This window comes from Microchirus variegatus (assembly GCF_963457635.1).
Source record: "Microchirus variegatus genome assembly, chromosome: 3".
In the NCBI taxonomy this organism is placed as follows: Eukaryota; Metazoa; Chordata; class Actinopteri; order Pleuronectiformes; family Soleidae; genus Microchirus; species Microchirus variegatus.
The window spans coordinates 30,450,944-30,478,648 of NC_139804.1; the positions used below are offsets into that span (position 1 = coordinate 30,450,944).

The window sequence follows — 27,705 nt, forward strand, 5'->3', positions numbered from 1 at the left end:
ACAGCAGCTACTGGGAAACAAACAAAAGTGTAAACATCCCATAATTTTTTCACTTAACGACATTTAATGTGGGACATTAAGACTCATCTTCTGCTGCTTTTTCCTCCACATGAGGGTACACGGCTGGACGCTAATCCCAGCTGACATAGGGTAAAAGGCGGGGTACAACCTGGATGGATCACCAGTCCATCACAGGGACACATCTAGAGACAAACAACCATCCACTCTCACACTCACACCTGTGGAAAAACCTATAGAATACAACCTTTAAAAATACAAGATATCATTTTACATCATGTTTGTACAAATCAATAAAACACCTAAGTTTGTGACCGTCAGAAATTGTACGGTATTGTCAGTACGGCTGGGCTGTTTCCCTCTGTTTCTGGGCTTGTGCTAAAATAACTAAGTGCTCATAACACAACAATGGTGTTGATATTTAAAAAGTGTGTTCCAACCATCTTCTATACCGCTTTATTCTCCTTTTCTACTCCCCTTTTTTTTAAGGATAAAAGGGACCATTTCCATACAGGTTGGTGATGTGATCTTTATATAAAATGATTGCAAAAATGAAATTGGTGATAATATTTCACAGAGTTTGAAAATAAAAGCTAAAAACAAAACATACCGCAATAAATCATTATAATTTGATTTTGAAAGCCGTTCCAAGGCAGTTCCAATTAACGCTGTTTTTTAGTGTGTATCTGCGCCATTACCTCGATTACGGAGCCCTGAAGTTTCATCCGGTTGCGTACATTGTACCGCAGAAGAAGAAGAACGTCCGTTGTGGAGGTGTCTCACTTGCAAAAGTGTCTTCTGACTCTGTGTCGACTCCGGGTCAAAGGCGTAAAAGGGACTGCGGTGAGGAATCGTGACAAAGCTATTTTTAAACAATGTTTTGATAATGAGTAGCAGTGCATCCACCGCTCCAGAGGGGGGAGCTGTGCTTCTGAGAGCTGGTGTGCTGATTATGTCACTTCCAGATATTGGCCAATCACAACGCAGTCTGTCTTCTGGGGGTTGAGATTTCAGTCTGAAACAGCGTGGCTGACAAGAGCTTCAGTGAGGAGAGATTTCTATCGGCTCGTTTCCAGCAATTAGGAGGTTTTTGACCATAAAAACAAGTTAATGTATGTAAGTAGACCTCCATAACTAACATATATGTGCAACAGGACCATTCTATGGGAGCTTTAAGTGGGGTGCCGCAATTAGTCCATGCAAGTTCGAGACTTCTGGTGTAGTGTGTGAGTCGGTCTCTATCATGGTGAGTCTTCTGATGTATGCTGTTTGTTAGTTTATTTATTTAATTTCATTCACAAATTTTTAAAAAGGAAAGTCTTGAATGAAAAGGAGCAGAAAGAAGAATAACTTTATTTACTCAACAAACAAGCTATGTTATGCTTAATTTAACACCTTTCATTGACTGGTTTTTGTGTCATTATCTCATTCATTTCTTATGTGTGTAGCAGTGTTCAGGTCATTTGTAAACACATTGTACTCAGATACACAGACATTTGTCCGTGTCGATGAACATTCAAGTCACAGAAACAAAAGGGATTCATTTTCCAGACGCGACTTAATTGCACGTAATTACGCTCACACCTCCTGTGTGAGCACACACCTTCACAGCAGGAGGAGACATTTTCTCTGCACCTCTTCCTCCTCCTCCTCATCCTCAGTATCTTTCTGTTCTTTGCAGTTACATTGACTTATAAATGATGTAAAGGATTATTGCACGTTTCTTGTTTTAATACTCATAAGGAGAGCTGTCAGGATTGTGTCTATTATAATATCTACAGACAAAAACAGAACTGCTTTCTTTTTTTTGTGCCATTCAATTATCTGATCAGAACAGGGAGATAAGTGCAGTTATGTATCATTGTCATATATTCCACTCTGGCCTCTTTATGCATCCTTTCATCTCTGCTATGCCTGCCTCTTTCTGTCTGTTCCCTCCCTCCCTCCCTCCCTCCTTCCCCGTCTGTCTGTCTCTCTCCTCTTGTTTTTCCTGTCTGCTGAACAGAGACGTGTTGATATGAGGGCCCGTGTGCTTCTGCGCAACCACAAGGGAACAAATCTCTGGAGTTTTTGATCAGCTGCGAGATCAGACATGTCCACGGCTCCCCTACGCGTACACTCCGGCGACTGATCATGCGGCATAATGGACACGCACAGACAGCCAGAGATGCACACACCCACACATGTTCTGCTCTCTGTAGATCACACAAGCATGGACACACACACATACACAGAGAAAGAGAGACTGTTGTCCGAGTGTTTGCTCTGCTCACAGTGGGGTGGCTTGTTTGCTGGACACAAGGGAGCAAGAGAAAGAAAGAGGGAGAGAGAGAGATGGTGTGTCTGATTTCCCCTTTCTTGCCCTTTTTTTTTTTTTGCCTTTGACAGTAAGATGGATGATTGCAATCACAGGAACCATCAGTGAGACAGAGTGGAGGTCTATGGGGCAAGGAGACACAGCCATGGGAAACCAGCCGTCAGATTACTGCACAACGCTGCCATGGGAACCCCTGCGCTGTTTATTTGTGTCGGGGTTTTTTGTTGTTTCATATGCAGCCCTTTTTGATGCACCGAAAAAACATGAAAGATTCCTTGTAAAATATGTGCAGACCGCGGCGGGGAGAGCTGTGTTTACGTTTGACGACGCAAGCGAGGCCCTACTGTAAGTCAATATGTCTCCTCAGACCAGTGCGAACGCGACAGATTTCATAGTGATTAGACTGGTCTCTTTGATCCCTCGGGAGAACGAGAGGCAGACTTTTTTTTCGCTCCCCAGTCAACGGATGTTTTTAAGAGAAACATCTGTTGCTGTGCAAATGAGATTACTGTGTCTCTAGCCAGGGGCCATGTAGGTTATGAATGGTGCTGTTACTGAAGAGGGGGGCCTGAAAAAGAGCTGAGAAGGATCTTTGTAATAAGCTGTAGCTCATAGTTAAGGGGTTTAAATCAAATTAAATTGCCTGAGATTCTGGGGATTCATCAAAGCTCACCTTCAGCTTGTTCAATGGTATCAACCACCATCGGTACCTTTGAATCTCTATCTCATATTAATACATCCGATATTTCACCTTGTTGCCAGGCAACAACTCGCCTCGGCTTCTGTAAACTTGTCGGCCTGTGACTCAAGGTGATATTTCATCCCACGGACGAGATACGGGAAAAGAAAAATGTGCGTTTCCACCGTCTTACGACTTCAAATTTATCGTGACCTGTGTGTCACTGAGCAAAAATGTGCATTATCTACATCCCGGTGGAAGTTAAGGTTAATGATTTATGTTGTGGTAGTTACATGACGCTAATACATTATTATCAGGGTGATGAATTGTAATGAGAGGCAGCACGATGCCACAGAGGGATCTCTCTGCAGTGCCCGTGCAGACTGGAGGAAACCACACACACACACACACACACACACACACACACACACACACACACACACACACACACACACACACACACACACACACACACACACACACACACACACACACACACACACACACACACACACAGTCTCCTCGTTCCTTCTAGGTCAGACACCTTGAAGGTGTTCTTATATAACCCACATTGATGACTGAGATACAGGTGAAACTTTTCACAAGTCTGTTTTTTTTGCAGCCATTCCTTCAAAACGGTTGCTTTGTTATATGTTAATAATAACAATAAAAGGAGCGTAAAGTGAAATTCCAGGGGCCCTGTGTTTATAAATGTGCTTGTGTCGCCTCAATGAATGATAATCTATACTGGACTGATTCCAAAACTTCCATAAGTGCCATTCATTCACTTACTAAAACACTTCTCCATTAACTTAACATTCAACCTAAAAACCTAACTAAAACACAGCGTGATTAAGGGACCAAATTCACTTCAACAGCACAATAAATATAAATGTTTAGAGTTCCCTTCAGGGAGGGAATGTATAGTCATAGTCTTGCTGCAGACATTTTTGCAATGACTTTAATATCAGCAGTGCTACACAATGAAGACTCACTGAATCACACATGGAAGGTATAAGAGAGGAAATAAGATCACTTATTATGGAATAAGACTATGCATGATGTCTGACACTGACTATAGACATCTGTATCTGTGCCTAACAGCTGATAAATACTAAAGAATCCCTTTAGTAAAAGTTAAATCTTATTGTCTCTGTTTTGATATAGGATTGTCAGACATTAACAGTGACACCCGGATCAGCTATGTTTGTTTGTGTGCACTAATATTTCTTAGTTAATTAATAGCTATAGTTAGTTAATTCTGCTATTGTTTCTTTCTATGTGTTTCAGGGGGTGGGACAATAGGACGTCCAGGAGATGACATACAGTGTATTGGAACGTGTGAGATTCAAGTTTTACAAGATCTGGAACCAACATGGAAACTAGAGAGCCGTCTATGGGTGAAAAATACGTGTTTATATCTCGTTCCATTTTGCTGTTTAATGTACAGTATAGTGAGGACTACTTAGCTCTTGGTTCCTGGTTTGTTTGTTTGTATCTGACATGATAAACTTGTTCAAATTTTAAGCCAAATTCAAGTGAAATAAATGTGTTTCATTTAAAACACACAACGCAACTATAAACAGATAAGACTGATGCGAGAAGACGGCATGTTTTACTATTAAAACATACACTTATTCCTAATCTCATCACTGCAATACATCCAGTATGAAGATTCTGTGACAGATACAAACATTTAATCAAAATAACTAAATATAAAATGTGGGTTAGATGTGGGTAAATGTTTGGGTGACTTAAAGACAGGAGGCTGGAGGCGAAGGTGGTGGTGCATTAACCAATCAGATGAATTTATTTTTTATTTCCAACACTGAAATCAACATATTGGACATGACGCATAACAAACTTAGTGTGTGTGTGTGTGTGTGTGTGTGTGTGTGTGTGTGTGTGTGTGTGTGTGTGTGTGTGTGTGTGTGTGTGTGTGTGTGTGTGTGTGTGTGTGTGTGTGTGTGTGCGTGTGTCTGTCCTGTCAGCAGTAGCAGCACAACATCTCAACAAGGACCCTCACCACTGTCACAGCTCACATCACACACACAAATATCATATTAGCACAGTTACCCTACACAACAATCACATTAAAGCAATACAATTTGGTATATATACTGTGTATATATATATATATATAATTTAATTTAGGCACTGCATAAAAGTATAATACATGAGATACCATGTCTGACATGGTATCACCCAGAACCTTTAAATTGGTGCTCACCCCAAGTGCTCACATTATTATCATTATTATTATAACGCATTATTATTCATCATTTGACTGCACTGGTTTGCTCCCACAGTCCAAAAACATGCAGATTAGGACAATTTGGACACTGTAAATTGACCGTAGGTGTGGTTGTTTGCCTCTATGTGTCCCTGTGATGGACTGACGGACGACCTTTCACCCTGTGTCAGCTGGGATTGGCACCAGCGACCCTCATGTGGACGATAAAGCGGCAGAAGACGAGTGATTAAAGACACTGGTTAAATCGCAATGTCAGGTATAACAAAATGAGGTCGTTGTGTCTCACAGGACTGGATTTTTAATCCACTCCAGCAGCTGAGCGGCTACAACACAAACACCATTATGGCTCGTGCCCGGTCTCTGAGGTCAGGCCGATCAGCTGCTTCCACAGATACAGGCAGGAGTTTAGCGGATCGTTGAAGACTGGGTATGATTTTTACTCCCGACACGTTAAACCCTGTTGTTCACCCCCTCTAACAAATGAACGCGGTGTTGTTATAGATTGGTGGAAGGCTGTCTGAGAGCATTACCGCTGACAGACGTCAGTGGATCCAACAGCTGTCGAAGCATCAGCTCATTATGGAGGCGTAATATTATTTGCTGCCACTGTCCCTGCAGGACATGTTTCATTTGACAGCGCGTGTTAAGTGTTAATTCTGTGTCTGGGCACTGGCGGAGGTGTAAATTTAAATGATCCAACATCACGGCTCCTGTTGTCTATCAACTCTGTGACTCCTGAGGCGCACACACACACACACACACACACACACACACACACACACACACACACACACACACACACACACACACACACACACACAGTCACCTCCTTTCTTCTCACGTCATCAGGTTTCTCTGCCTTATTGCTACAGGCTGAGCTATGATAGCAGAGAGGATAATGAAAACAAAAGAAATTAGCATAGGAATGTGAATATACTGTCATGTTATTATTGGTTATTGTGGCCGTCTTGCTCTCTGACATGTTGTACCAGAGGTAAACTGTTGTTGTTGTAATAATAATAATAATAATAATAATAATAATACATTTCATTTCAAGGACACTTTACAAAGACAAACAATGGACGACACAGTAAACAGATAATGGAGTGAAATTACAGTGTTGGCTGTTTTGAACAGGTCTGGATCTGAAGAGGGGGAAGAGAGTCAAAAAGTTGTTGATGTCTGGTGGTAGGGAGTGAATTCCAGAGACGGGGGAGCAGAGCGGCTGAAATGCTCTGCTCCCCCGTGGTGCTGAGGCGGGCGGAGGGCACAGTGAGGTGGATGGAGGAGGAGGAGGATCTGAGAGGAGCGATGTGAAGAAGGTTGGAGAGATACGGAGGTGTACAAGTTTGCACTGTATAGTTGCTAGAGCTGCAATTACCGATTATTTTTGGAATCTATTCGTCTGTCGATTATTTTCTCGATTAATCGTTTGGTCCATAAAATGTCGTAAAAACGTTGATCAGTGTTTGTCAAACCTGGAAATGATCATGTACTCAAATGTACATCCACAAAGCAAAATGATTCAGTTTTACTGATTTCTTTATGTGGAGCAAAGAAACAAAGAAAATATTCACATTAAAGAAGCTAAAACAATCAGAAATATTGTTTTGATAATGAAAAAAAAAACTCCAAACTGATTAATTGATTATCAAAATAGTGATTAATGATGATTCATTTAGTAAATCGACTAATTGTTTCAGCTCTGATAGGTGAATGACGCTGAATTTTAATTTTAAAGTGCTGGAAAGAGTTTAACAAGGTACACATTTGAGGAATTAAAGTGTCTCAGAATGTGAGGTCTTTGTCTTCTGAAGGTGCTGGAAAAAGATTTTTAATATGAAAAATGTTCCCCCTTTTGTATGTTAATCTAATTAGAAAACTGATCCAAATGATAACTTGAGACTTCTGGGTGTGGAAAGTCTTTAAAAACACAAGTTATTCTCAGGTTCTTAGTGTAATTTATTATAAAGGTCATGATATAAGATCAGCTGCAGGTGACCATATAATTTCTGTAAACTCGTTTAAAGGCCCTTCATATGGTTTTGGATCATTGTGCAATTGTAGTGGTTCTACATTATAATAACAATCTCAGGTTGTGCAGGTGTGTGGTCACGAGTAAAACCAGTTGGTCAGTTCCTGGACCTTGTCAGTCTTGCCTCTGGTTCTCCTCGTGGCCCTGCAGGCCGCACAGTAGTGTTCAGCCCACATGACGGGCCTGTGCAGGGCGTGCTTCTCCCTCCAGTCCAGGTGCCGCTTGAGGAGAAGCGGGTTGCGCCTCAGCATCATCAGGTACCGCGCCAGGCCACGCACTGTGGGGAAGTCGTCCACGTGGATGAACGCCTCCGGAGGCAGGAAGCGCTCGTAGTTGTTCCGGGTCGGACCCAGCACCACGGGGACGGCACCGGCCTGCACCGCGTTCCACAGCTTCTCCGTGATGTAGTCCGGGTGCTGCGAGTTCTCCAGCGCCAGGTAGAACTGGTAATGACCGAGCAGCTGCACCACGCTGTCACCGCCGCTGTCCCCCGGTACCGGCATTCCCGCGCGCCCAAACACGTCCACGTGGAGGTAGCGGCGGAGCTGGAAATAGAAGTCCACGCGCGCGTGCGAATAGGAGAGGTTGCTGACGACCCAGGCCAGGAGGCGGGGCCGGAGGAGGCGCAGCGGCGCGTGGAGCTGGTGCGTGGAGCGGCTCTGGACGATCTGGGTTCCGCGGGTGTTGGTGGGTATGAGGTAACCGTAGGGCACGAAAATATCCGAGTTTGTCCTGTAGCTCAGCGTGAGGTTGAATACACTTTCCAAGAGCCACAGGTGGGGCGTGTGAGTGGGAGACTCGTAGTTCATCCATATCCACTTTTGCGCACGTGGCCGCGGTTCCGGCGGGAGCTCCACGTCGCCGACAGCGACCTCGCGGTGGTGCACGACCACGGCGTCAGCCCACGGGTACGCGCGCCTGTCGTCAGTGAGCGCGCACCCGCTGATCTGAAAGCGCTCATAGCAATCAGGAAGTTGTTGGCGCCTGGAGAAAGGATGGTTCCAAACCAAGAGCGTCACTTTGCTGCTCTGACCCACCAGCGGCTGTAAGGTGAGCGGCTCCGGTAAGTATAGAAGACAAACCCCCAGCAAGAGCAGGAACAACACAGTGGCCACACACGCAGGAAGGTTCGGTTTAAAGGTGTGCAGCATGTTTCCCACTGCAACTTCTGCTCTGTCCCATGAGTCACACAGCCTTCACACAGACGCCCTTTACCCTGCTGTTAACCGCAGTTTCCTTTTGTCCATAAGGAGGATTACGTCCACTAATCAGTCCTGGAGTTTATTGCAGTCTGCTGACACTCCTACAAAGTTGTAACCAGATACATTAACAGGTAAAATGACAAAGAAGTCGCCCGACACAAAGAATCCAGTGCCCAAACACGTTTCCGTCTCACTGCATTGTTGCCTCCAGTCTCTCCTTCTTGTTGTCTTCTCGGTCAAAACGCGAGTATAAAAACACATTTGCTCCGCTTGCCGTGTGCTCATCGGCTTTGACGTGGCAGTGTGGCAGCTGAACATCCTGTTTGCAGTGAATAGGGTGTTTGTTAGGCCCCGCTGCTGCCTCACAAACCTGGGCACTGCTTGGTTGAGTAAACACCTTAGTCAAGGGAGGGGTCAGGCTGATTGAATAAACAAGACGCCGTTTTTACTTTTTACTCCTAAACTGTCGTTCAAAAGAAAACTCTTCAGACCTGAGGCGAACTCACGGGCCTTTAGGGTTTGGAGAATTGGAACTGAACTGGAGTTCAATTTAAATTGGACCTCCGAAAGTAGCAAGAGTGACTTAGTGGACCATTTCTCTTTTTTCAGACTCTCCTGTGTAAACATTAGAGATGGTTATGTAAGATATAACCCAGTAGATCAGCTGTTTATGACCAGCCCGTCTGGCAAACATGATTCAACTATGCCACGTTCATATCCACTTTCTGACGCTCAGTTTGACCACGTCTACATCTCTACACGTGCTGCTTTGTGATTGGCTCATTAGATATTTATTAGAGGTGCAACGAACGATTATATTCGTAATAGATTCATCTGTCGATTATTTTCTCGATGACTCGCTTGGTCCTGTTAAAAAAAACGTTGATTAGTGTTCGTCAAACCTGGAAATGATGTTCTCCAATGTCTTTGTTTTGTCCACAAACCAAAATGGTTCAGTTTGAATGATTTCTTTGTTTTATGGAGCAAAGAAACAGAAAATATTCACATTTAAGAAGCTAAAAACAATGTAGTATCTGACTCGGCTGATTTTTGTCTTGACTGTGTTCAGGGTATATGCGTTGAGAGGCAAACAGGAACTTCCTCATGACCGGGTCGAGTCTGCACCCAGACACATCACCTACAATCTGGTTCCAACAGAAGCCTGTCTGCCAGTCCTGAACAATGCTCAGTGTCAAAGAAGCACAGATGCTTCCTGTTTGGACCAAATAACACCAATGTCACAACCTGTTGTTGTGCGCCCTATACGTACGATTGTGAGAGGATCGATTGTGAGGCGATCGTGAGAATAGTATGGATCGGGCTGACGCAACGCGTTTCACAGGAAAGCTACGCTCGTAAAAGTAGGAGAGAGGGGCGACCGTCAAATGTGGGCTTTAAGATAAGGAAGTCAGAGAATCACTAAAAACTGTTCGGAGATTCACACTCTTGACTTGACGCTTGACTTGTGACAAATACAATTTCCTTTGTTCGATAGGAGTTTCTTACTACATCATCATCTCGTCACCTGTTCTCAAGAAGAAGGAAGCCTGACTAAGACGACAACAATCAGAAATCTTGATTTAATAATGAAAAAAACGCTTCAAACCAATTAGTCGATTATCAAAATAGTTGACGATTAATTTATCATAGAGTAATCGATTCATTGTTTCAGCTCTAATGTTTACACTACCGTTCAAAAGTTTGGGGTCACTTAGAAACTTACCTAACACTATAAACTAATGCACCTTTCTTCAGTGAATATAATACACTCTACACATTGTTAATGTGGTAAACGACTATTCTAGCTGCAAACGTCTGGTTTTTAATGGAATGTGTACATAGGTGTATAGAGGCCCATTTCCAGTGTTGTAATGGTACATCGTGTTTGCTAATCACATTAGAAGGCTATTGGATGATTAGAAAACCCTTGGAAACCTTTGTGCAATGATGTTAGCACAGCTGAAAACAGTTTTGCTGGTTCTTTGACCAAAGCAAAATTATTATTTTGAATCCAAATCATTATTTCTAATCTTGTCAATGTCTTTGGCTATATTTTCTATTCATTTTGCAACTCTTTTGATGAAAAACACACAAAAAATATGTATAGGTGAACCCAAACTTTTGAACTGTAGTGTATGATCACAAGCGGTTCAACGCAAGGCAGTGACATGAACAGGGGCCTCTCTCTCAATCCTCCCTGCTATGCAGGTTCTTCACCACTAGGTGTCTCCATGCACATGCACAAAGGCAGCTTCCTGTTGAGTGAAGAGGGAGATTATGAATCATCTCCAAACATACATGTTTAATTTGTCTCATGAATAAACATCTCAACTTGGAAATTAGGCATGCAGCTGGGAGGCTTTGAAAATGTTTGTCTGTTTCATGTATTGAATATGACCCGGCGCTGCAATTCCCTCTAACCACTAATGTTAATGTTAATAAATGATTCACTTTTAATTTGATGATCTAACCTCAACAAATACAGGAAGGAAAAGAGAGGGGTGAGGGGATGTAACCCTCAGACGGTGACTATCTGTGTACAGGGATCAGCTGTCCACTTTGTTGTCCGTGTGTGTGTGTTTGTGTGTGTGTGGATGAATTCTTATGGAAACTCATGAAAGAATGATGAGGCGACCGTGTTGGAGATCCTGTGTGTGTGTGTGTGTGTGTGTGTGTGTGTGTGTGTGTGTGTGTGTGTGTGTGTGTGTGTGTGTGTGTGTGTGTGTGAGCCCTGGTGGGCAGGAAAAACACACTGTGACTGGGACACAACATTATTTCCCCCCACAGACACAGAGTATGTCACGAAGTCATCTGAATGTGAGCTAGGAAAGGGGGGGAGAGGGAAAAATGGCAGACGAGCAGTGGGAGGAGATGGAGCAAGAAGCATGTGTGTGTTCTCTCCACTGGGTCCTCCTCCTTCCTGTTTCATCCATTCACTTTTCTTCACCAGAAAAAAAGAAGAAGGAAAGAAGCATCTCCTTGTGTGTGTGTGTGTGTGTGACCAGTTATATATATCCCCATAAGAGAGTTTTTTTTTTACTCTTTCTACATTATTTATCCTCTCTTTTCATCTGCTATTTTGAGCCGATCATTCAAAGTCCTGAGGAGAAAACACAGCAACTCATGAGTTATGGATAAATGCAGTGGATCGACGTTATAAACAGCAGAGGAGGACGAGGTCAACAAGGCGACAAACACGCGGGAATACGGGATTTAAAAAAACAAAACAAAAAAAAAGTTTTTTATTATTTTAATCACACGCAGCGCAAAAAAAGCATGCAGGAACCTGCTGAAAGTTTGCTGTAATTAAAGCTGGATTGATTGTTTGTGTGGGTGACATTTTGTGAAGCTGAAATTACAGCCAGTGAGATACACACAAAGCTTTTGGCATTTACACTGCCTTTCATCCTTCTTCTTCTTCTCTCTTGTAAGAAAATAACTCGGGTCATCAAGCTTTGTCATTAACTGTTGCAGACCTTGGATGTCCGTTTGAAACCTTAGTGCATGATGGCTGTTGCGTTCAAACCTCTGTCATAAGACTTAATTAAGCTGATCCAATCCACACGGATCACTGCGAAAAAACACAGAGAAGCGTCCACAGATTGTTTTAAAAGTGAATTCTGCTGCACCAAATATCCAGTGTTGCCACTGTATACACACAAATGCCCAGGTCTCACTCAGGTCTGATAGTTTTGCTTGACAGAGGTCGTTTTCAAGCGAAGAACACATCATACAAATAATGTTGCATTGTCGCCGTTCACAAAGACCAAACAGAAGCATCATCCACAGCAAAAATCACTGCTGCAGCTTAATAATGACGACTTACACACAAACTAGATTGACACGTTTTTTTGTAGTTTAAAACCCCGCATCTCAAATGTGACTGTGTTTTTCTGTGTGTGTGTGTGTGTGTTTGTGTGTGTGAATCATACCAGCTCAGGGAGAAGCGTTCAGTTTTTGATGGGACCCCTAGGTCTTCACTCATCTTCCCTATTGATTTTCTCTTGCCTTCCCTTTTTGCACTCCCACGGGATGAGATGTCTCAATTGGTCCTGGCCAGTAAAGGAGAGTGTGAGCGATAGAGGAACAGATAGACGGTGAGGGCAAGAGAAAAGGGAGTGAAAAAAAAAAAGAGTAGGAGGAGGCGGGAGGGGCCTGCGGTCTCGCTGATCAGAGGCCCTTTCTGACCCCTGACCTTGATCATGACCTCAGAGGTTACCCCCAGAGGTCAGAGGTTGTGTGAAAGTGCCACCGCGGCGATTCACTCCACTGCTGGGGCGATGATGATCTTATACAGCTTCCCCTAGCCTGTCTGACATGATCAGTGTTGCTCTCTGCCTGCAGCTCCCAGGGGCCACACATCCATCTCTAACCTGGTCACCAAGGTCCACTAAAAGCACCTTACAGGCAGAGTCTGTGAGAAGGAGGAACACAATCCAGAGGAAAAAGTGAGGAAGCTAAAGCCCAGATTGTGGCTTAGTCATGGGTATAAGATCCAGTTGTTTGGGTGTTCATTTCACTGTGTTTAAACTTATATGTTATAAGTGATGAGGCGGAATCTTTGATGTTCCTTTTACTGTCCTTGTCATGGAAAATGTATGTACTTTGTCTGCTCTTTAATTTTACCATATGGTGCAGTTAAAAAAAAGTGAGAGGAGGGAAAAACCCCCCACACAAGTTGATCAAGCCAGACTTGCATGAGCTTCAATAGGAATAGGAACGTGATAATTTGTAGGTAGATTGGTAATTCAGACTCTTATTTTTTTACCGACTTGCACTGTGCACCTCCTGCTGCTTCACAGACGTCCGACGCCTGCTGAGGCACACTCAGAAATAAGGGTTCCAAAAGGGTCCTTCTACAAGGGCTGAGGTTCTACCTGGAACCATTTGCTTCTGAAAAACCCTTTCCCGTGTTTTTCAAGGGTTCGTGGTAACATTAATGGTTCCAGTAAGAACCAGAGAACCCTTTAAAACCCCTTTCCTGAATAAAGCGAATAAACCTTTATAAAAAAGGTTCTACCTGGAGCCAATAAGGGTTCTCCTATGAGGACACTACTACTACTTAGCACTTTTAATTCTAAGGGTGCACCAGTCAAATTCTTGACTGATGAAATACAAGGTTTAGGAAGAGCACTAGACATTAGGAAATTAAATACTTTGTAATGTTCAAGTGTGAATATTTAACAAAATGAAATTATTATTTCACTGAATACAATTGCAATTCACATTAAAACATGGGGGGTACGGGATTATTTTATTTATTTTCTCCAATTTATGGAGCTGGGTGCAGCAGCGTTGAACTTAAATCCAATGATCTCTGGTAAATTACCATTAAAATGAAATGATAAGTGTGATTTAGATTAGATGAGGTTTTGTATTGGTTAGTAAATGATGATCTATGGGCTGCAACGTACTTTTTGGTGAATAAAGAAATCGGCTGTAGACAAACAAAACGTCAACATAAGCAAAAAAATATAGATTTTCTTTGTTCAGAACTGTTTTAAACTGTCAGTGTCGACGCCAAGTAATATCACTGGCATTAAAACCACATTATTACTTTATTATGATGTGTTTTCTTTGTGATTGTAAGTAATAGATAGCTATACAAAAGAAAGTATAATGGGCAACCTGCACAGCGACTAAGCCTGCGTGGCTCATCTCAAACCTGTATTTCTGGTTTGACTTAATGACAGGTCGCATCACAAGTCATGCAGGCCAAGCCAAGGAAACAGAATCATTAACATACTGTTTTATCCTCCACATAAGGATTGTTAGGGAGGGAACTGGGAGCTAATCCCAGCGGACGGAGGCTAAAAGGCGGGGTACACACTTGGACAAGTCGCCGCAGACCATTGCAGGGCCAACATTCGCTCACACTTTCACACTTACGGTCAATTTAAAGTGTCCAGTCAATCTAATCCACAGTCTGTGTGTTTCTGGACTGTGGGAGGAAGCAGAGAGAGAGGGAACTCACGCACACATGGGGGAGAACATGCAAATTCCACACACCGAAAGGCCCCTGGTCAAACTGAGATCCGAACCGGTCTTACTGCAAGGCAACAATGCAAGCCACTGCACCGCGGTGTGACCCCCAGGGGGAAGACACGAGAGGATTAAACAAAGATCAGTATTTATTATCTTATTAAAATGTACAGTATTTATTACAGACATTATCTCGGCGCAGATCGTTTGCTCGCAGTCTTTCAAAAGACGGTTACAATGTGGTAACCACAGCTCGTGCCAAAACAAACATGAATCATGCCGCTGCTGCTGTGTCTTAAGGTAGGTACATTATATTAAAAGCAACTGAAAATAAAGACTTAAATTGACTGCATAATGCCTATAATGAAGGATATAACAAGGCAAAGCTACTTCGGGCTCAGCTACCACTGAGCACCATTTCCACCTTTGTATCCAAACCGAAAGCTGTGAAAGAGGCATTATTATCTATGGCACATTGTTGTGTTATTTCTAGTGAATGTAATTCAAGTGTAATGGCTGTAAAGAAATGAAAATAAAGCAGTTATATTTTTGGCACATGTTGGGCTGATACAAAGACTGTAGGGTCCGAGCATTAACGAAAATAAGGGTGACAGCAGGAGTCGATTTTCCATAAAGACCAGCCTCACGACACACTTGATAAGTCAAATTTAGGAAGCCACAAAGTGCTAAAAATGAAAGAAATGTGTCCAACTGATGTGTTCACCTGATAAGCCTGAGTAGCTCAACTCTGAGTGGGTGCGCAGAAATCATTTTAAGGTGCACAAGGTGGTACAGTTGTTGGTGGAGGAACTTTGGACACTTTTTTTTTTTTTATTATTAAATATCCAGTCTAATTAGAAACTCTAATATAGCCGTCACACACTGTGAGGGTCAGAGGACGAGGCCAGCAGGAGCAACGCCAGGGTTCAGTGCGTCGCTCAAGGTCACATCAGTATACACGCTGACACTGTAACCACTGAGCTGCCCAGCTCCAGCGACCACTGGATTCAAAACACACAAGAACATGTAATTAAATGAACTAATCTGATTATTATCTGTATCGGAGAAAACAGGAACTATGGGTTTCTTTTCCTAATTAAATAATTATAAATCCTGAACTAGAGAATACAATTGTTGTCCCACTACCATCATCCAGTTACATTTAGCATTAAATCCAAAAGATTGTGGTCATTACGACTTATTATTACAACTTTGGGTTGACTGATTTAATATATCTGGATGGTTTGGACGACATCCTTTTCGTCTGCTTACATTTACACCTTTTAATTGTTCCTCACAACCATCCCCGATCGACTACTGTGTTCATTCAAAACAAACAAAAACATTCATATTTTGTTGCAGTCTGCCCTTATTTGAACCCTATTACAAAGTTTGATCAAAGGCAAAATAAAAATAAGCATTTACATAAGTAAATAAACTCGTGACAGTCATGTTTGATTTTAAAAGAACTATGATTATGAATGAAATACATGATTAGATGTTAAATAACGTTTTTCTTCCAGCCCTGAATGTGTTTGCTTTTCTTTCTTCTTCTCTTTTAAACATTATGACTTCCAAGTCACCTCCTTTGGAATTGTTTTCACACACACGCACACACACACACACACACACACGACAAACACGTTACTACACTATGACACGTATATTCATCACAACTTGGTGTATTTCAGCATAATAAAACTAAGGGTATTTCAGTAACAGCTGTGTTATTTACCTGTAATATCTGTGCGTTGGTAAAAATGCTATTTAAGCAATTATAATGGCGTTATTAAGGTAACACTCTTGTGCATCGACTCCGTTCCGTACACTGGCTGTTGCCGGGGTGAGCGGTGGTAGCGATCCGGCCCGGGTGTTCCGACCGCCCGGTCCTCTCCACTGAACTCCAACCCCCGCGCTCTCTATCAGCATCTCATTCCTGTCTCAATATGTCTCAAGATGGCGGCCAATGCAGGATCGATGTTTCAATATTGGAAGCGCTTTGACTTACAACAACTACAGGTCAGTTCAGCCTCTATTTACGCCGTCTACCCGACAACCAGCCTCGGCTGTCTCGCCTCTCTCGGCGGCTGTGTTTTGTGTGTTTTCGGCGGCCGTCTCGCGTGTGTTTCGGGGCTAGAACGCAAGACCTCTTCCTCACATTGATGAAAGTGGCTCTCTCGCTGATCAGAAATTGATCCTCTTTGTTCAATTCAACATCGATCGGACACTGCAACTGGGCAAGCCGTGGCGACGCCGCGGGGATGCGCCGAAATAAAAACAAAACGGCGGGGCTTTGGGGGAAAGCTTTCGGTTCGCTATCTTTATTGCGTGTTCTTCAACTTTTACCGGAGCGAGTAGCCGTAGTTAGCCCGACGCTTAGCCGCTGTAAGGTTGGATAATTTAGGGAGAAAAATAAGTGCGACTCATTATACGGTGGCGCTGTGGTGTCACCAGCCGTTCAGACGGGCAGCACAGACACACAAACAGCGCCTTTTCTTGGGTTTTCTCCTCCTGTTTACACTCGAATTTAAGTTTACTTGGACACGAGTGGGAACATTAGCAGCCTTATCTGCTAATGGTTTTTGGAGCACTTATATTGAAGTCGTCTCCGTGATTGTGGTCGATGAACTCGGCCGTGTTTTATTTTCAGTTTCCCCCCTGACGGCAATTATACACACAGAGGTTTTTACAGACGTTGCCACGTCTGTGGAAGTGGACGGGACAGCGTTTGTTGACGTGGTGTTAATCAAATAATACAAATTAAATAATTGTAGATGTATATGAGCGACCGTTTAGTCCGTCATATTAAAAATGAAGAACACGTTTTTAAAACCGTTAAAAGAAAATGCGGAATTACGTGTGCTTCTATGCACCACTGTTAAACAAATATGAATTGTTAGTACGTTGATATAAGCAGTAGGGGGCGCTACCTTTGATTTAAAGTGTGTGTTTTGACAGAAGAAGAAGGACAAAAAGTCGCAACTTGACGTCAATAAGGAGCATGGGCAACGTTTGCGAAATGCTCTTATCAATTTTAAATTATATATATTTGAATGTTGAAGCTGGAAGTGTGTTTTCTAAACTTTATCCTTTATTCGACAATTCGCTTAATCACTTTGACCATTGGTATGTCGACTTTTCACTTTATTGTGATATTTCAAGAATTCATTGAGGTTATTTTTTTAACGTTCAATCGTAAATTTGAATAAAAACATGAGGATACCGTTCCAACAAGACTGTTTCATTATAGCAGTTTGCAATGTCTCATCTTTATTTATATTATTTAGTTAATTGGACTGTCATTACTGATTCATAGAAATGTACTAAAGCCCAATTTGAATTCATATCTTTAAAGGTGCATTATGTAATAAATCTAAAGCAACTGGCCATCAAATCCTCCTAATATACAAAATATTTGCATTAAAAATAAATATTTTGCAGACTGTAAATCATGTTTATGTTTTGAAATCATGTTTTGGCATGTGGCGCCACCTACTGCCGATCACTACCAATCATTGCAGTCAGTAGAGTCTCAGCTGCCGAGCAACCATGGGTTGCCAGTAACGTCTGAAAAGGAAACCTAAAAGACCTCGGTATTTTGAATTTGAACGTAGTAACCGTTTTTGGCCACATTATTACATATGATACCTTTTAATTTTTAGTTAATTGATCATCAGTACTATACACATTTTAGTCATAAATCCCACACAGAAGATGGGAGAAACATACCAAATGTTAAGCAATTTTGCGCATCATCTGTTAAAAGAAAACTGTTCTATTTTATTGGATGAAGGGAGAAAAGAAAACTAGCCAAATACATTGGCTAAAAGAAATGTATACGTATCACATATTCGGCATTAGCCATATATATAAAAAAAAATGGCTCGACCTCTAACTGTGACGCTGTTGGTTACGACAACCTCCTATGTCCCAGCCCCACGCATGCCACTAATCTCTGTGTGCAGCGAGCAGATCTAAGGCACAGTGGACGATGTGAGGGAAATATTGGGCCTATTCAGCGTGTGCGACTATAGCCTGTGTATATTAGAGCCTGTATGACCTATCACAAGACATGGAGACAATGACGCTGTTGTCGTTTTTCCCGTGGCATTTATCATGCATTGCTGAATTTCAAATCACAATTTATGAATATTAGAAGTCTAGTCACCGACGTCATTAACATAATTATGCATTATGTAGTCTATAGCCCGATTGTTAATACGTGATTTTATAGATCACCCAGGCTTGGGATTTAAACTTTAATTTAGGTCATGATGTCCCTATGACTGAGTTAGACAAAAGGACAGTGAACAAGTCTTCCCAGCGTGCTTTGTGTTGCACTTATGCCACATCATCAAGGCTTCACTTCTCCTATTTATTTGATCCTGTTTGGTCCTCCTACTCATGCCCCCTTGTTCATGCATTATGTAAAACATTTGTGACTGCCTTCTCTTTTCTTTCCTGCGCTATCTATCTCCCACCCCCTTCCTGCCCTCCCCTCCTCCTCACCAATCTTTCGCTCCCTCTCATCCCCCCTCCCATCCTTTTAATTTTTTTTCTCTCTCTTCCCTCTGGCCCTTCACCCTGCTTTCACCCATTTTGCCCTGTTTGAACTGGTGTTAGTGTGTGAATGTGTGTGAGATTGGTCTTTTTTTTCCTTTTTTTGGAGATTGACTGCCAGCGTGGACAGTGAAGGCACTGCCAGCAGCCAGGACATGAAAAATGCATCGCATAAGTTTGTGATAAGGCCCTGGGTAATTATGGCAAAGGCCCCTATCACAAGCAATTAGTCAGGACAGTGAATCTGAGCGTGTGCAAAAGGGCTGGCGGTTGGCAGGCCTGTCTGCAGGATAGGAATCATTCGGAACTGGTGTGTGTGTGTGTGTGTGTGTGCGTGTGTGTGTGCGCACGCAGAACTACTCAGAACATTCACTGTCTATTATTGATGACATCTTATTTACTCTCCCTCCCACTGAGTGCCTCCTAGAGGAATGCCTCCAGAGGAAAACCTTTTTCTTTTATTCATATTATTATTTTTCTTAATGTATCAGTATGATTTAAAAAAAAAAAAAAAATATTATTATTGATAATATTAGGTCAGCATGAAGTGGTCATGGTCCACATATGGTCTTCTTAGCACCGTGTTTTCTCAGTCTCTTCTTCCCTGTGACGGAACGGACAGTGTGCACTTGGAATCACAGACTGTTTTGTCTGTGTGAAAGGAACCAGCAAAGGAATGTTTTCTTTTTTTTTTTCATATCGTTTGATGATGAAAATCCAACCCAACCTAGTTGTCAGTAGCTTTAAGCCATCATAACGTCTATTCCTCAGGCTCCAACTGCTGATGTTCATTAAAATCCTATTTGATCAGCGTGTTCTATTCCCTGTGAGAGAAGCTAGCTAGGTGGTTGTTACAGGACACAGAGTGCTTTGAAACAGCACAGAGAGCTGTTAACTTGTCTTCCCTTCGTGATTTTTCCCCCCCCTCCTTTCCCCCCGTCACTACAAACACAAATGTGTGCAACAGTGATGCTTTTAGCAAGGTCTTGCACACTTGCAAAATGGATCAGTGATTCAGAGATGATGGCAGGGTGACAGTGAATTACAGATGGAGGAGGTTTTAACGTCTGTAATCCCTGTTCGTCCATTACAGTGTTGAGTTTCTTTACAGGGGATCTTCACTCTTCTCTCTTGTTTTTTTTTCCCCCTTTCTCCTTTTTTTCACCCGGTGAAGCCATTTGCTGGAACATTGTGTTTCTACGTGAGAGTGATGAGAACTTGCGCTGCGTTACGGGCAAACCTGAACAAGATATGAGTGAATAGTTGAGCCCTGGTCTCTACTTTTTATGAAAGTTCAGACAATTAAAAACACATCTTTCAGCTATAAACAATTCCCAGTTTGGGCCTAATAGTCTATATCTTACCTCTACATCTCATCTTCAGGAACAGAACACCCTAGAGCCATCTTTAAGAATAGTTTACTGTTAGCGGACAGCTAAATAGTGACTTCGATGAAAACTGATCTAGAGCTCATTCTTGTTCACCACCTCCTAATGGGTAAATTTAGGAAAAGGGTTTTGTAAGCTGATCCCAGAGCTGTGGACATTGGCAACCTGAGTGGTTTAAATCTCTCAGCGACTGGCCCGCTGTTGTCTGCAGGAGTTTTAGTGTTAATTTATGAGCTGGTTGTCTGAACTCGCTGGTGGGATATTTTTACCCCTCTGTTGCTGCACAGGCTGGGGGAGCATAAAGGAAGGGGCATCACGTCATGCTTTTACTGTAGCCAGCCGGTTCTCTGCCCAGTGACAAAACCTGGCATTGGGACTGAGGTTTTACTGTGTTTGTGGGTGGTGAGCGACTAAGCGTGAGTCACAGACAGGGGGTGACTGCGTGTCAGGTCTTTGGTCTGCCCTCGGTCCTCTTTGGTCCAGGGCACTCGCACCCTACCTTCTAAAAGGGTTAGAGTGTGTCTTTACGCAGGATAACCTCCGGTTGACTGAGAAGAATGTGTGGCATTTAGAAAAGTGGAAAAAAAAACTTCATATACCTTATCAGTGGCTAATTCTCAACAGAGGCCCACACTCCCCAACTCCTCAGCAATTTAGTGTACGTCACACTTGGACTCAGATTCTTCACCCTCCCTACTTTGAGGAGTGTCTACACCAGGCTCTTTATCTGATTTTGTACAAGAAGTAAATATATAGCACTCAATTACTTAATTATACCATTTTAAAAATTATTTCTCATTAGAATTTTGATCACTGTAATTTGATATTCGAACAAAAAATAAAACACACTTAATAGAGGCCTAACGATAGGTGTACCCAGCCAGAAGCTCCTCTGGCTTTCTGTAAGCAAACGTGTGGTACATTAAATAAAGTATGAACCTTTTTTTATTTTTTGATTTCATGTCTCTTATGGTGTTAGTGGTCACTGAAAAATCATTGAAAGAGCTTTTTAAAACTAAACTAACTGTTGTTTTTGTTTTATTTCAACTATAAGTTGATAGTTTTCTTTGCACCATATGCAGAGCACGTTTATAGAAAAGTGCCTGTAAAATCTAGGTCAAATGACACCACAAAGAATTGTCAGTTTACTTTCTGTCGCCGTGAGGGTTGTATCATTTAGCTTTAAATGCTCAGATTTCTGTAACTGGCCTTTGATAAAACATATGAACAGCTTTTATCTGTCTTAACTTTTTTACTGTAATGTTCCTCCTGCACTAAAATGTACTGAGACTGAGAGGTAACGTTGTCAGGGTGGAGTGCACAGAGGCTGTGTAAACATGATGTAAAGAGGATGGTTTTTAATCGTTGTATCATCATTTTCTCTTGGCTTTCTATTAAAGTAAATGTTTAAATTGACTTAAATTTTTTGTAATATGCAGTTTCCCTCCAGTGTTTAGTTTTAGTAGTTAGTTTGGGGAAGAACCATACAGTCTTACAGTATATAGGATATCAAACCTGTGGTATTTGTCGATAAATTAGTTCCATATGCCTTTTATGCTCTCCTCCCAAGTGGATTTACTAAAACGTGTATGTTCTACTCAAACATTGAACCATTCGTACTTCACAAATTCATAGTTTTAAAGGTAGGGTTGGGGATCCTGGTTAGAAAAAACGTTTGAGCAGGCTACATTTTGAATTCCAAGACTTCCACCCGAAGCTACGCCTCCAGAGCACAGGAACGCGTAACGCTTGTTTCACGAAATGCATTGGTTGCACACGGATTCACGAGCACTGCACAGCATCTGTAACTTTCAGAACTTTTCGGTGATGAAGATGGCAGTTGGATTGATGCATGCGTTCAGGCCGATCAATATGATTTGATTATGTTTTTTTTTACAGGCCTCTCTGTTCCACAGGTGACTGCCATTTTTAATTTTGTGACAATGTATGAATAAATACATTTAAGCAATACAGTGAAAATGCTCCAGAAAATGATCTCTTTAAATTAAAAAAAAATTGTCTTGGGGTAGTAGTGTGACAGTTGCATGTTATTAATTTATGCTTTGCTGTTTGAATCCCACAAGCCTTTTTTTTTGCATCTATAACATTGGAATCGGGTACTTTCACACTACTTTGCTTGTTTCAAAATATGATAGAAATTCATATTTTGGGGAAGTCACAATCACCCCAAATATTGATTTAATGTATTCATGCGCCCCACCACTTAAAACTAAAACACTGTAATGTAATTACCCAGTCAATACTGCCGCCCTACAACCAGCAACAAGAGCACTGGGCAGTTTCCAGAGACCTATTTTCAAGTGGCAGGCATTATTTACAGACCAACTTGGAGACTCTCACCTACAGCATCATAGAGTTTCATCGTATCTCATGACAGAAGCATCCATTATTCCGCTGCTCTGTATTCCAGTAGAGAGCCTGGTGTTTCAGTGACTGGACACTTCTCCTTCGTTTTCCACTTGTAAGTTTGAGGATGCTGCCCACCTCATTTCAAAATCAAGTGTACACTTGAACACAATGCCTCCAGGGCCAATGTAATCTTGTATATTTATATTAGACCTTCAGGTTTTCTACACAAATCCGACATTCACAAGGGGAAGTAAATGTCTGTTTTTCATAGATGATTGGTAATGTCTGAATGCACATAATGGGGAGCAATAAATTCTCCTATACTTGAGACAAAATGATCAAGTCACACTTTTTTCTAGTGCTTTTTGTCTTACCTTTTATTCATCCACTCTTCTTTTTAGCCATCTCATCAATATTAGGTTCATACATAATCCCAACTTTCAGAGAGCTTAATTCTACAAATCATTAAGCTAAATGTCAAACCCCTTTTAATTCAAGCATGTAAAAAAAAAAAGCTTTCTTAATTTTTGGATATTGAGTAAATGAAATGCAGACAAGTTGTGAATCTTTACAGTTAATAAGCTGGGACCAAGGACTGTTGGAAGGTTTATTATAAAGATTAACCTAAGCATTAATTTTAACAATTTATTGTGCTGTATTACAATTCAATATTTATTTTTGCAGTAATGCACACCAATCTGTGCTATTTTTTCCTTTCTCAAAGTAATTTCATGCTCGTAGTAATAACGACTGTAGTTAAGCAGGCAAATAAATATGTGGTGAAACTTTGAGAAATTAAAACTCTGAACTGTTTGATTGGTTGTTAGGTTGCTGATTTCTAATGACCCAAGCTAAGGGTCTGGAAGCCAGGATGAGACTCTGAGTGTTTTGTGGAGTTAAAAAAGAACAAGTTAATATGGAAATATAAACAGAAGCAATAGACCAGAAAATGAATTGGAGAACCATTACCACTAGGTACCACAATGTGATAATTTAGACCAACTGCATACGGTCACACACTGGGGGCCAGTGTTCAAAAGTTTTTTGACAAGTTTGGCTGACTGCAATGCTGAGTTTGAGGCTAATGCCACGCTGCATTTTGTTCCATAAACGTGTCTCTCGCATAAGTCTGCTGAAATTTGTTTCTGCAGCAAACACTCTGTGGCTTTCACCGTCCAGTGTAGCCAAGCTCCACATTAGCCCTACCTATTTTAGTGTTGTTTATCTCACTGTTATCAGGGAGTCTGAGCTAAATAAGGCCTGAGGATCTTTATGTGTAACTCCACATCAACCCATGACTCCGGTATCAGTGTCTTGTTAGATCATTGACCATTGGTATTGAATTCTAATAGGCCTATTGGTGTGTCCTAATGGTCTGAGTATTGAATTATGATATTGGCAAGGGTTGATGGCCTCAGGATTGAATTATGATATTGGTGTGCTGCAAGCTAATGGTTCTTGGTATTGAATTATGATATTGGTGCACTTTGATGGTGTAGCAACTGAATTATGATATGGCTTGCTATCTGTTAATAGCTCACTCTGAGTAATTTTCAATGTCAATCATGACTTCAGTTGCTAGATCCATAGCTGGCCTTCAGGCTCAACTCATCAGTCACATCAGATGGGAACAGCCTTCAACCTTTAGCCTCAGTTCTCACTCCAATTTCTTTTTCTCTCCGTACTTAGTTTGAGATTTGCTATTGTATGTGTTTACTATTCTGAAAATAAGAGATAAATGGAAACCTGACCTTGGAAAACCCCACTGTTCATCTTTGAGATGAGGGATAGAACTAACCCCATTGTTGCACAATTAATAGTTATTTAAATCTTTTGCAATTGTTATATTGACTCATAGTATGAAGATACTGTAGCTATTATTTTCCTTCCCAAATGCCTGAGCTTTTACTTTAACAGCTATATGAGTAAAGGTTGGATATTTCAGTAACGATCTAACATCAGTTTGCAGATGTTAGATTAGGTAGAGAAGTTAATTGATATCTTGACCTCTGTTCTGTGGCTAGTCAGTAACTGTGTGTGGACTTGGCATTTAAATACACCTCCTTGTGTTAAAAGGAGCCTAATGTTAAGGTAATGGAATTGTAATGGCCCTGAATCTCGGCTAAATTCATTTCTGTAAGTGCCCACACCTTCGCAGTGTTTATGTTGAGCTCATTCCCATTTTGGTAGTTTAAAGGCAACCAGAGCTGTGATGGTCCTGCTGCCAGCTCACAGAGTAAATGGACGGCCTGCTTCTGTGTCAGCCCTCTAAAAATAACACAGACTGCTGACTAGGCTCAGCAGAAAACTACCACTGATTATGATGATTCAACGACCCTGTATTCACAGGTGCATGTATGTGCGTTTTGGATGGGGGTGGATCATGCTTAATAAATTGTTCTCGGTGTCCAGTATGGTATTCACAATTAGATGATGCCGTGAAACTTTGCTAAGTCAGAGAAATGTTTAGACTTATTTTGTGCATTTTCATTTATTGGGTTTCGGTAAGGCAGAGTCAGTCAGTATGTTTACATGTGCAGTTTAATCGAGCTAAGGCCATAGTCCAACTCAGTCAAGCAATTGGACAACTTTGCACTGCATCTAACTATAAGTTAGTCTGTATTTAATAAATGTTTCTGTTGATCTTAATGTCGCAGAAAAACAAAATAATTTAAATGGTGATAATCTGATAACATGACAATGTAAAATTAATGTGAAAAAAAAACTACTGTATCTGTCCCTGACATTGTTTGTTAACACAAGGGGAATTCTATCCAAATGATGCAGACCTGTATCTGTGTAAATTTATTGAATGTCCTCAGATGGCACGTTGACCTCTCTCTGATCTTTGACCTCAGCAGCTGTCAGACTGGTTCTGGGGGTCAGAGGTGGTCTGACAATGTAGACCTCTGTATGACCTGGTCTGTCTGACTGGTCTAACCTTTAGAGCTAACAGATGATGACTTCACCATCTGTCTTGCCTTTCACAGGTCTAGCCTCCTTGAACTTGAACTTGTTTTTACATTGAAAGGAGAAAAATAAGAAGGAAATTGTCTCTCAACCTGTTTCTCTCTGCTTATGTATTTGTTGAGTGACCTAATGCAAATCCCAAAGTTTCAACCTTGTTCTGTGGCTTGCCGTCTCATTTTTAAAAGTGAGAGTTGTCCTCTTGAGATATGGCTAAGGGACTGTGTGTTTAGTAGACACAAGCTCATCCGCTGACTGCTGTCTGACCCTGAGTTCAGCGGTATGGTTATTAATAGGCCCAGAGGCCTCAACTTCCAGGAGGCCCTCTGATCAGCTCCAGATGTGGAATGAGAAAGGACAATTCTACATTAGCCTATCCATGTTTCACATGAAGCAGAGAGGAGGGAGCTAGGCATTTGGCGAGACTGATAAAGAGTAAGGGAGGGAGAAAGGGAGGGACATGAGACCTTTCCACAGCAGGAGTGTGTTTAGTGAGTCTTTGTTTTCATGTGTGTATGTTTTTTTCATTTATTACTCTCTGCCCTCAGACCAAAAGACCATAAAAACGTATGGCATCACCATGGTGACCATAATAACTACCTATAAAACAGCGTGTAAACTGTGAAATAAGACAAACAGACCAGAACAGCCCTGACTGGCTGGCTGGCTGACTGAATGGCTGTCTTCCGCCATAAAACTATTTGAGAGCCAGACTGAAGGAATGCCTTGGAGGCTGCTGTGGCTGTCACGACACATGAAAGGATTAGGCTCTGTGTTTTATCTCCTCTTTATCTGATGGTAATGGATAAGCTGAGTGTAGCCTATCATCTGACGCTTGGGCTGGGGGTTTGATGTTTTAGTAGGGTGACGGTTTGTTGAGTTGACCGCTTTGGTCTATTGATTGCTGTTTGATGGTTTTGATATGTAGGCTGTGTGGAACAGGTCAAGTCTTTTATGCATTGAAGGCTCCAAATAGCTTTTAGCTGTCCTTCACTACTCCCATTACTCTAGTGGTTCGTTTGATGTTTGGATCAATCAATAGAAAGAGCCTGAGCTCTTACACATGCTCCATCTTACTTCCCACCGAGCTCAATTCCTCTTCCTTCATTGTGCTGGCATTATATCACATTTTCTCAACACAGAATAAATGATATAATTACAACCCATTACTTAGCCTAACGCAAGCTAATTATTCTGTCATTACTGTAAGGATTAGCTATGCTCATTCTCTCTCAGCGTTTGCCTGCCTTTCCTCTTAAACGTCGCGCAAGCAGAGCAGAAAACTTACTCATTAAGGCTGAGTAAGACGAGGACATGCTCTGTTGACATTGATCATATAGACTACGGGTGTCAAACTCAGTCAGAAGTCTAAGTTGCACTAGAAAATAGTGACAACATGTGCTGGACATGTTTAAGAGCCTAGATATATTCAACCTAATGAGCCATTTTATATGCTGTTAATTTATGCGTGGAAATCAGAACGACTCTTTCATTGGCCGTCGCACAACTCATGCTGATGTGTCATCATCAACCGTCTACAAAATTACTGGAAGAAAACAGACATGGCTAATTTAAAATGTGGAAAAAGGGCATCAAGCAGAGTATGAATCTGATGTGTCAGAGGCACATGGTAGTGATGCACACTGTGCCAACTTATGGTACATGCGTGTCCTGGTAAAGTACATCAAATCAAAGAGTTTAACAAAGTGGGATCTGTTGAAATGTCAGAACATCATTTGAGCTTAGCTCTACTGTTAGCGGGTCACAAAGGTCACACATGTTTTATGTCAAACAATGAGTGAAGAATGATGAGAAAGGTCCTTGGTCAGTTGCACCTGTGACCGCGTCATTATTCACCTATTGTTGCTTGTGTTTGCGTCTGATTCATAAACTAATTGCAGCACAGTCAATTGCCTTTAGTAGTCCTTGGGCC

The 27,705-nt window shown here is 41.7% G+C and overlaps 2 protein-coding genes across 7 annotated transcripts in view; one reads left to right on the forward strand and one right to left on the reverse strand.

The window, feature by feature from the left end:
• Positions 1-7,380: 7,380 nt before the first annotated feature.
• On the reverse strand, positions 7,381-8,454 carry LOC310925091 (alpha-(1,3)-fucosyltransferase 4-like; the record flags this gene model as incomplete). The annotated part of the gene is made up of 1 exon (XM_083886961.1): positions 7,381-8,454. The coding sequence occupies one exon, from the start codon at positions 8,452-8,454 to the stop codon at positions 7,381-7,383; it is 1,074 nt and encodes a 357-aa protein (XP_083743087.1).
• Positions 8,455-16,396: 7,942 nt separating this feature from the next.
• Positions 16,397-27,705, forward strand: part of LOC310924527 (homeobox protein cut-like 1) — a 58,694-nt gene continuing 47,385 nt past the window's right edge. For all 6 annotated transcript variants that reach the window (XM_083886294.1, XM_083886295.1, XM_083886298.1 and 3 more), the window contains exon 1: positions 16,397-16,506. In XM_083886294.1, the coding sequence (XP_083742420.1) occupies positions 16,444-16,506 (63 nt within the window). In that variant the 5' untranslated portion in view covers positions 16,397-16,443. The remainder of the gene's footprint in view (positions 16,507-27,705) is intronic.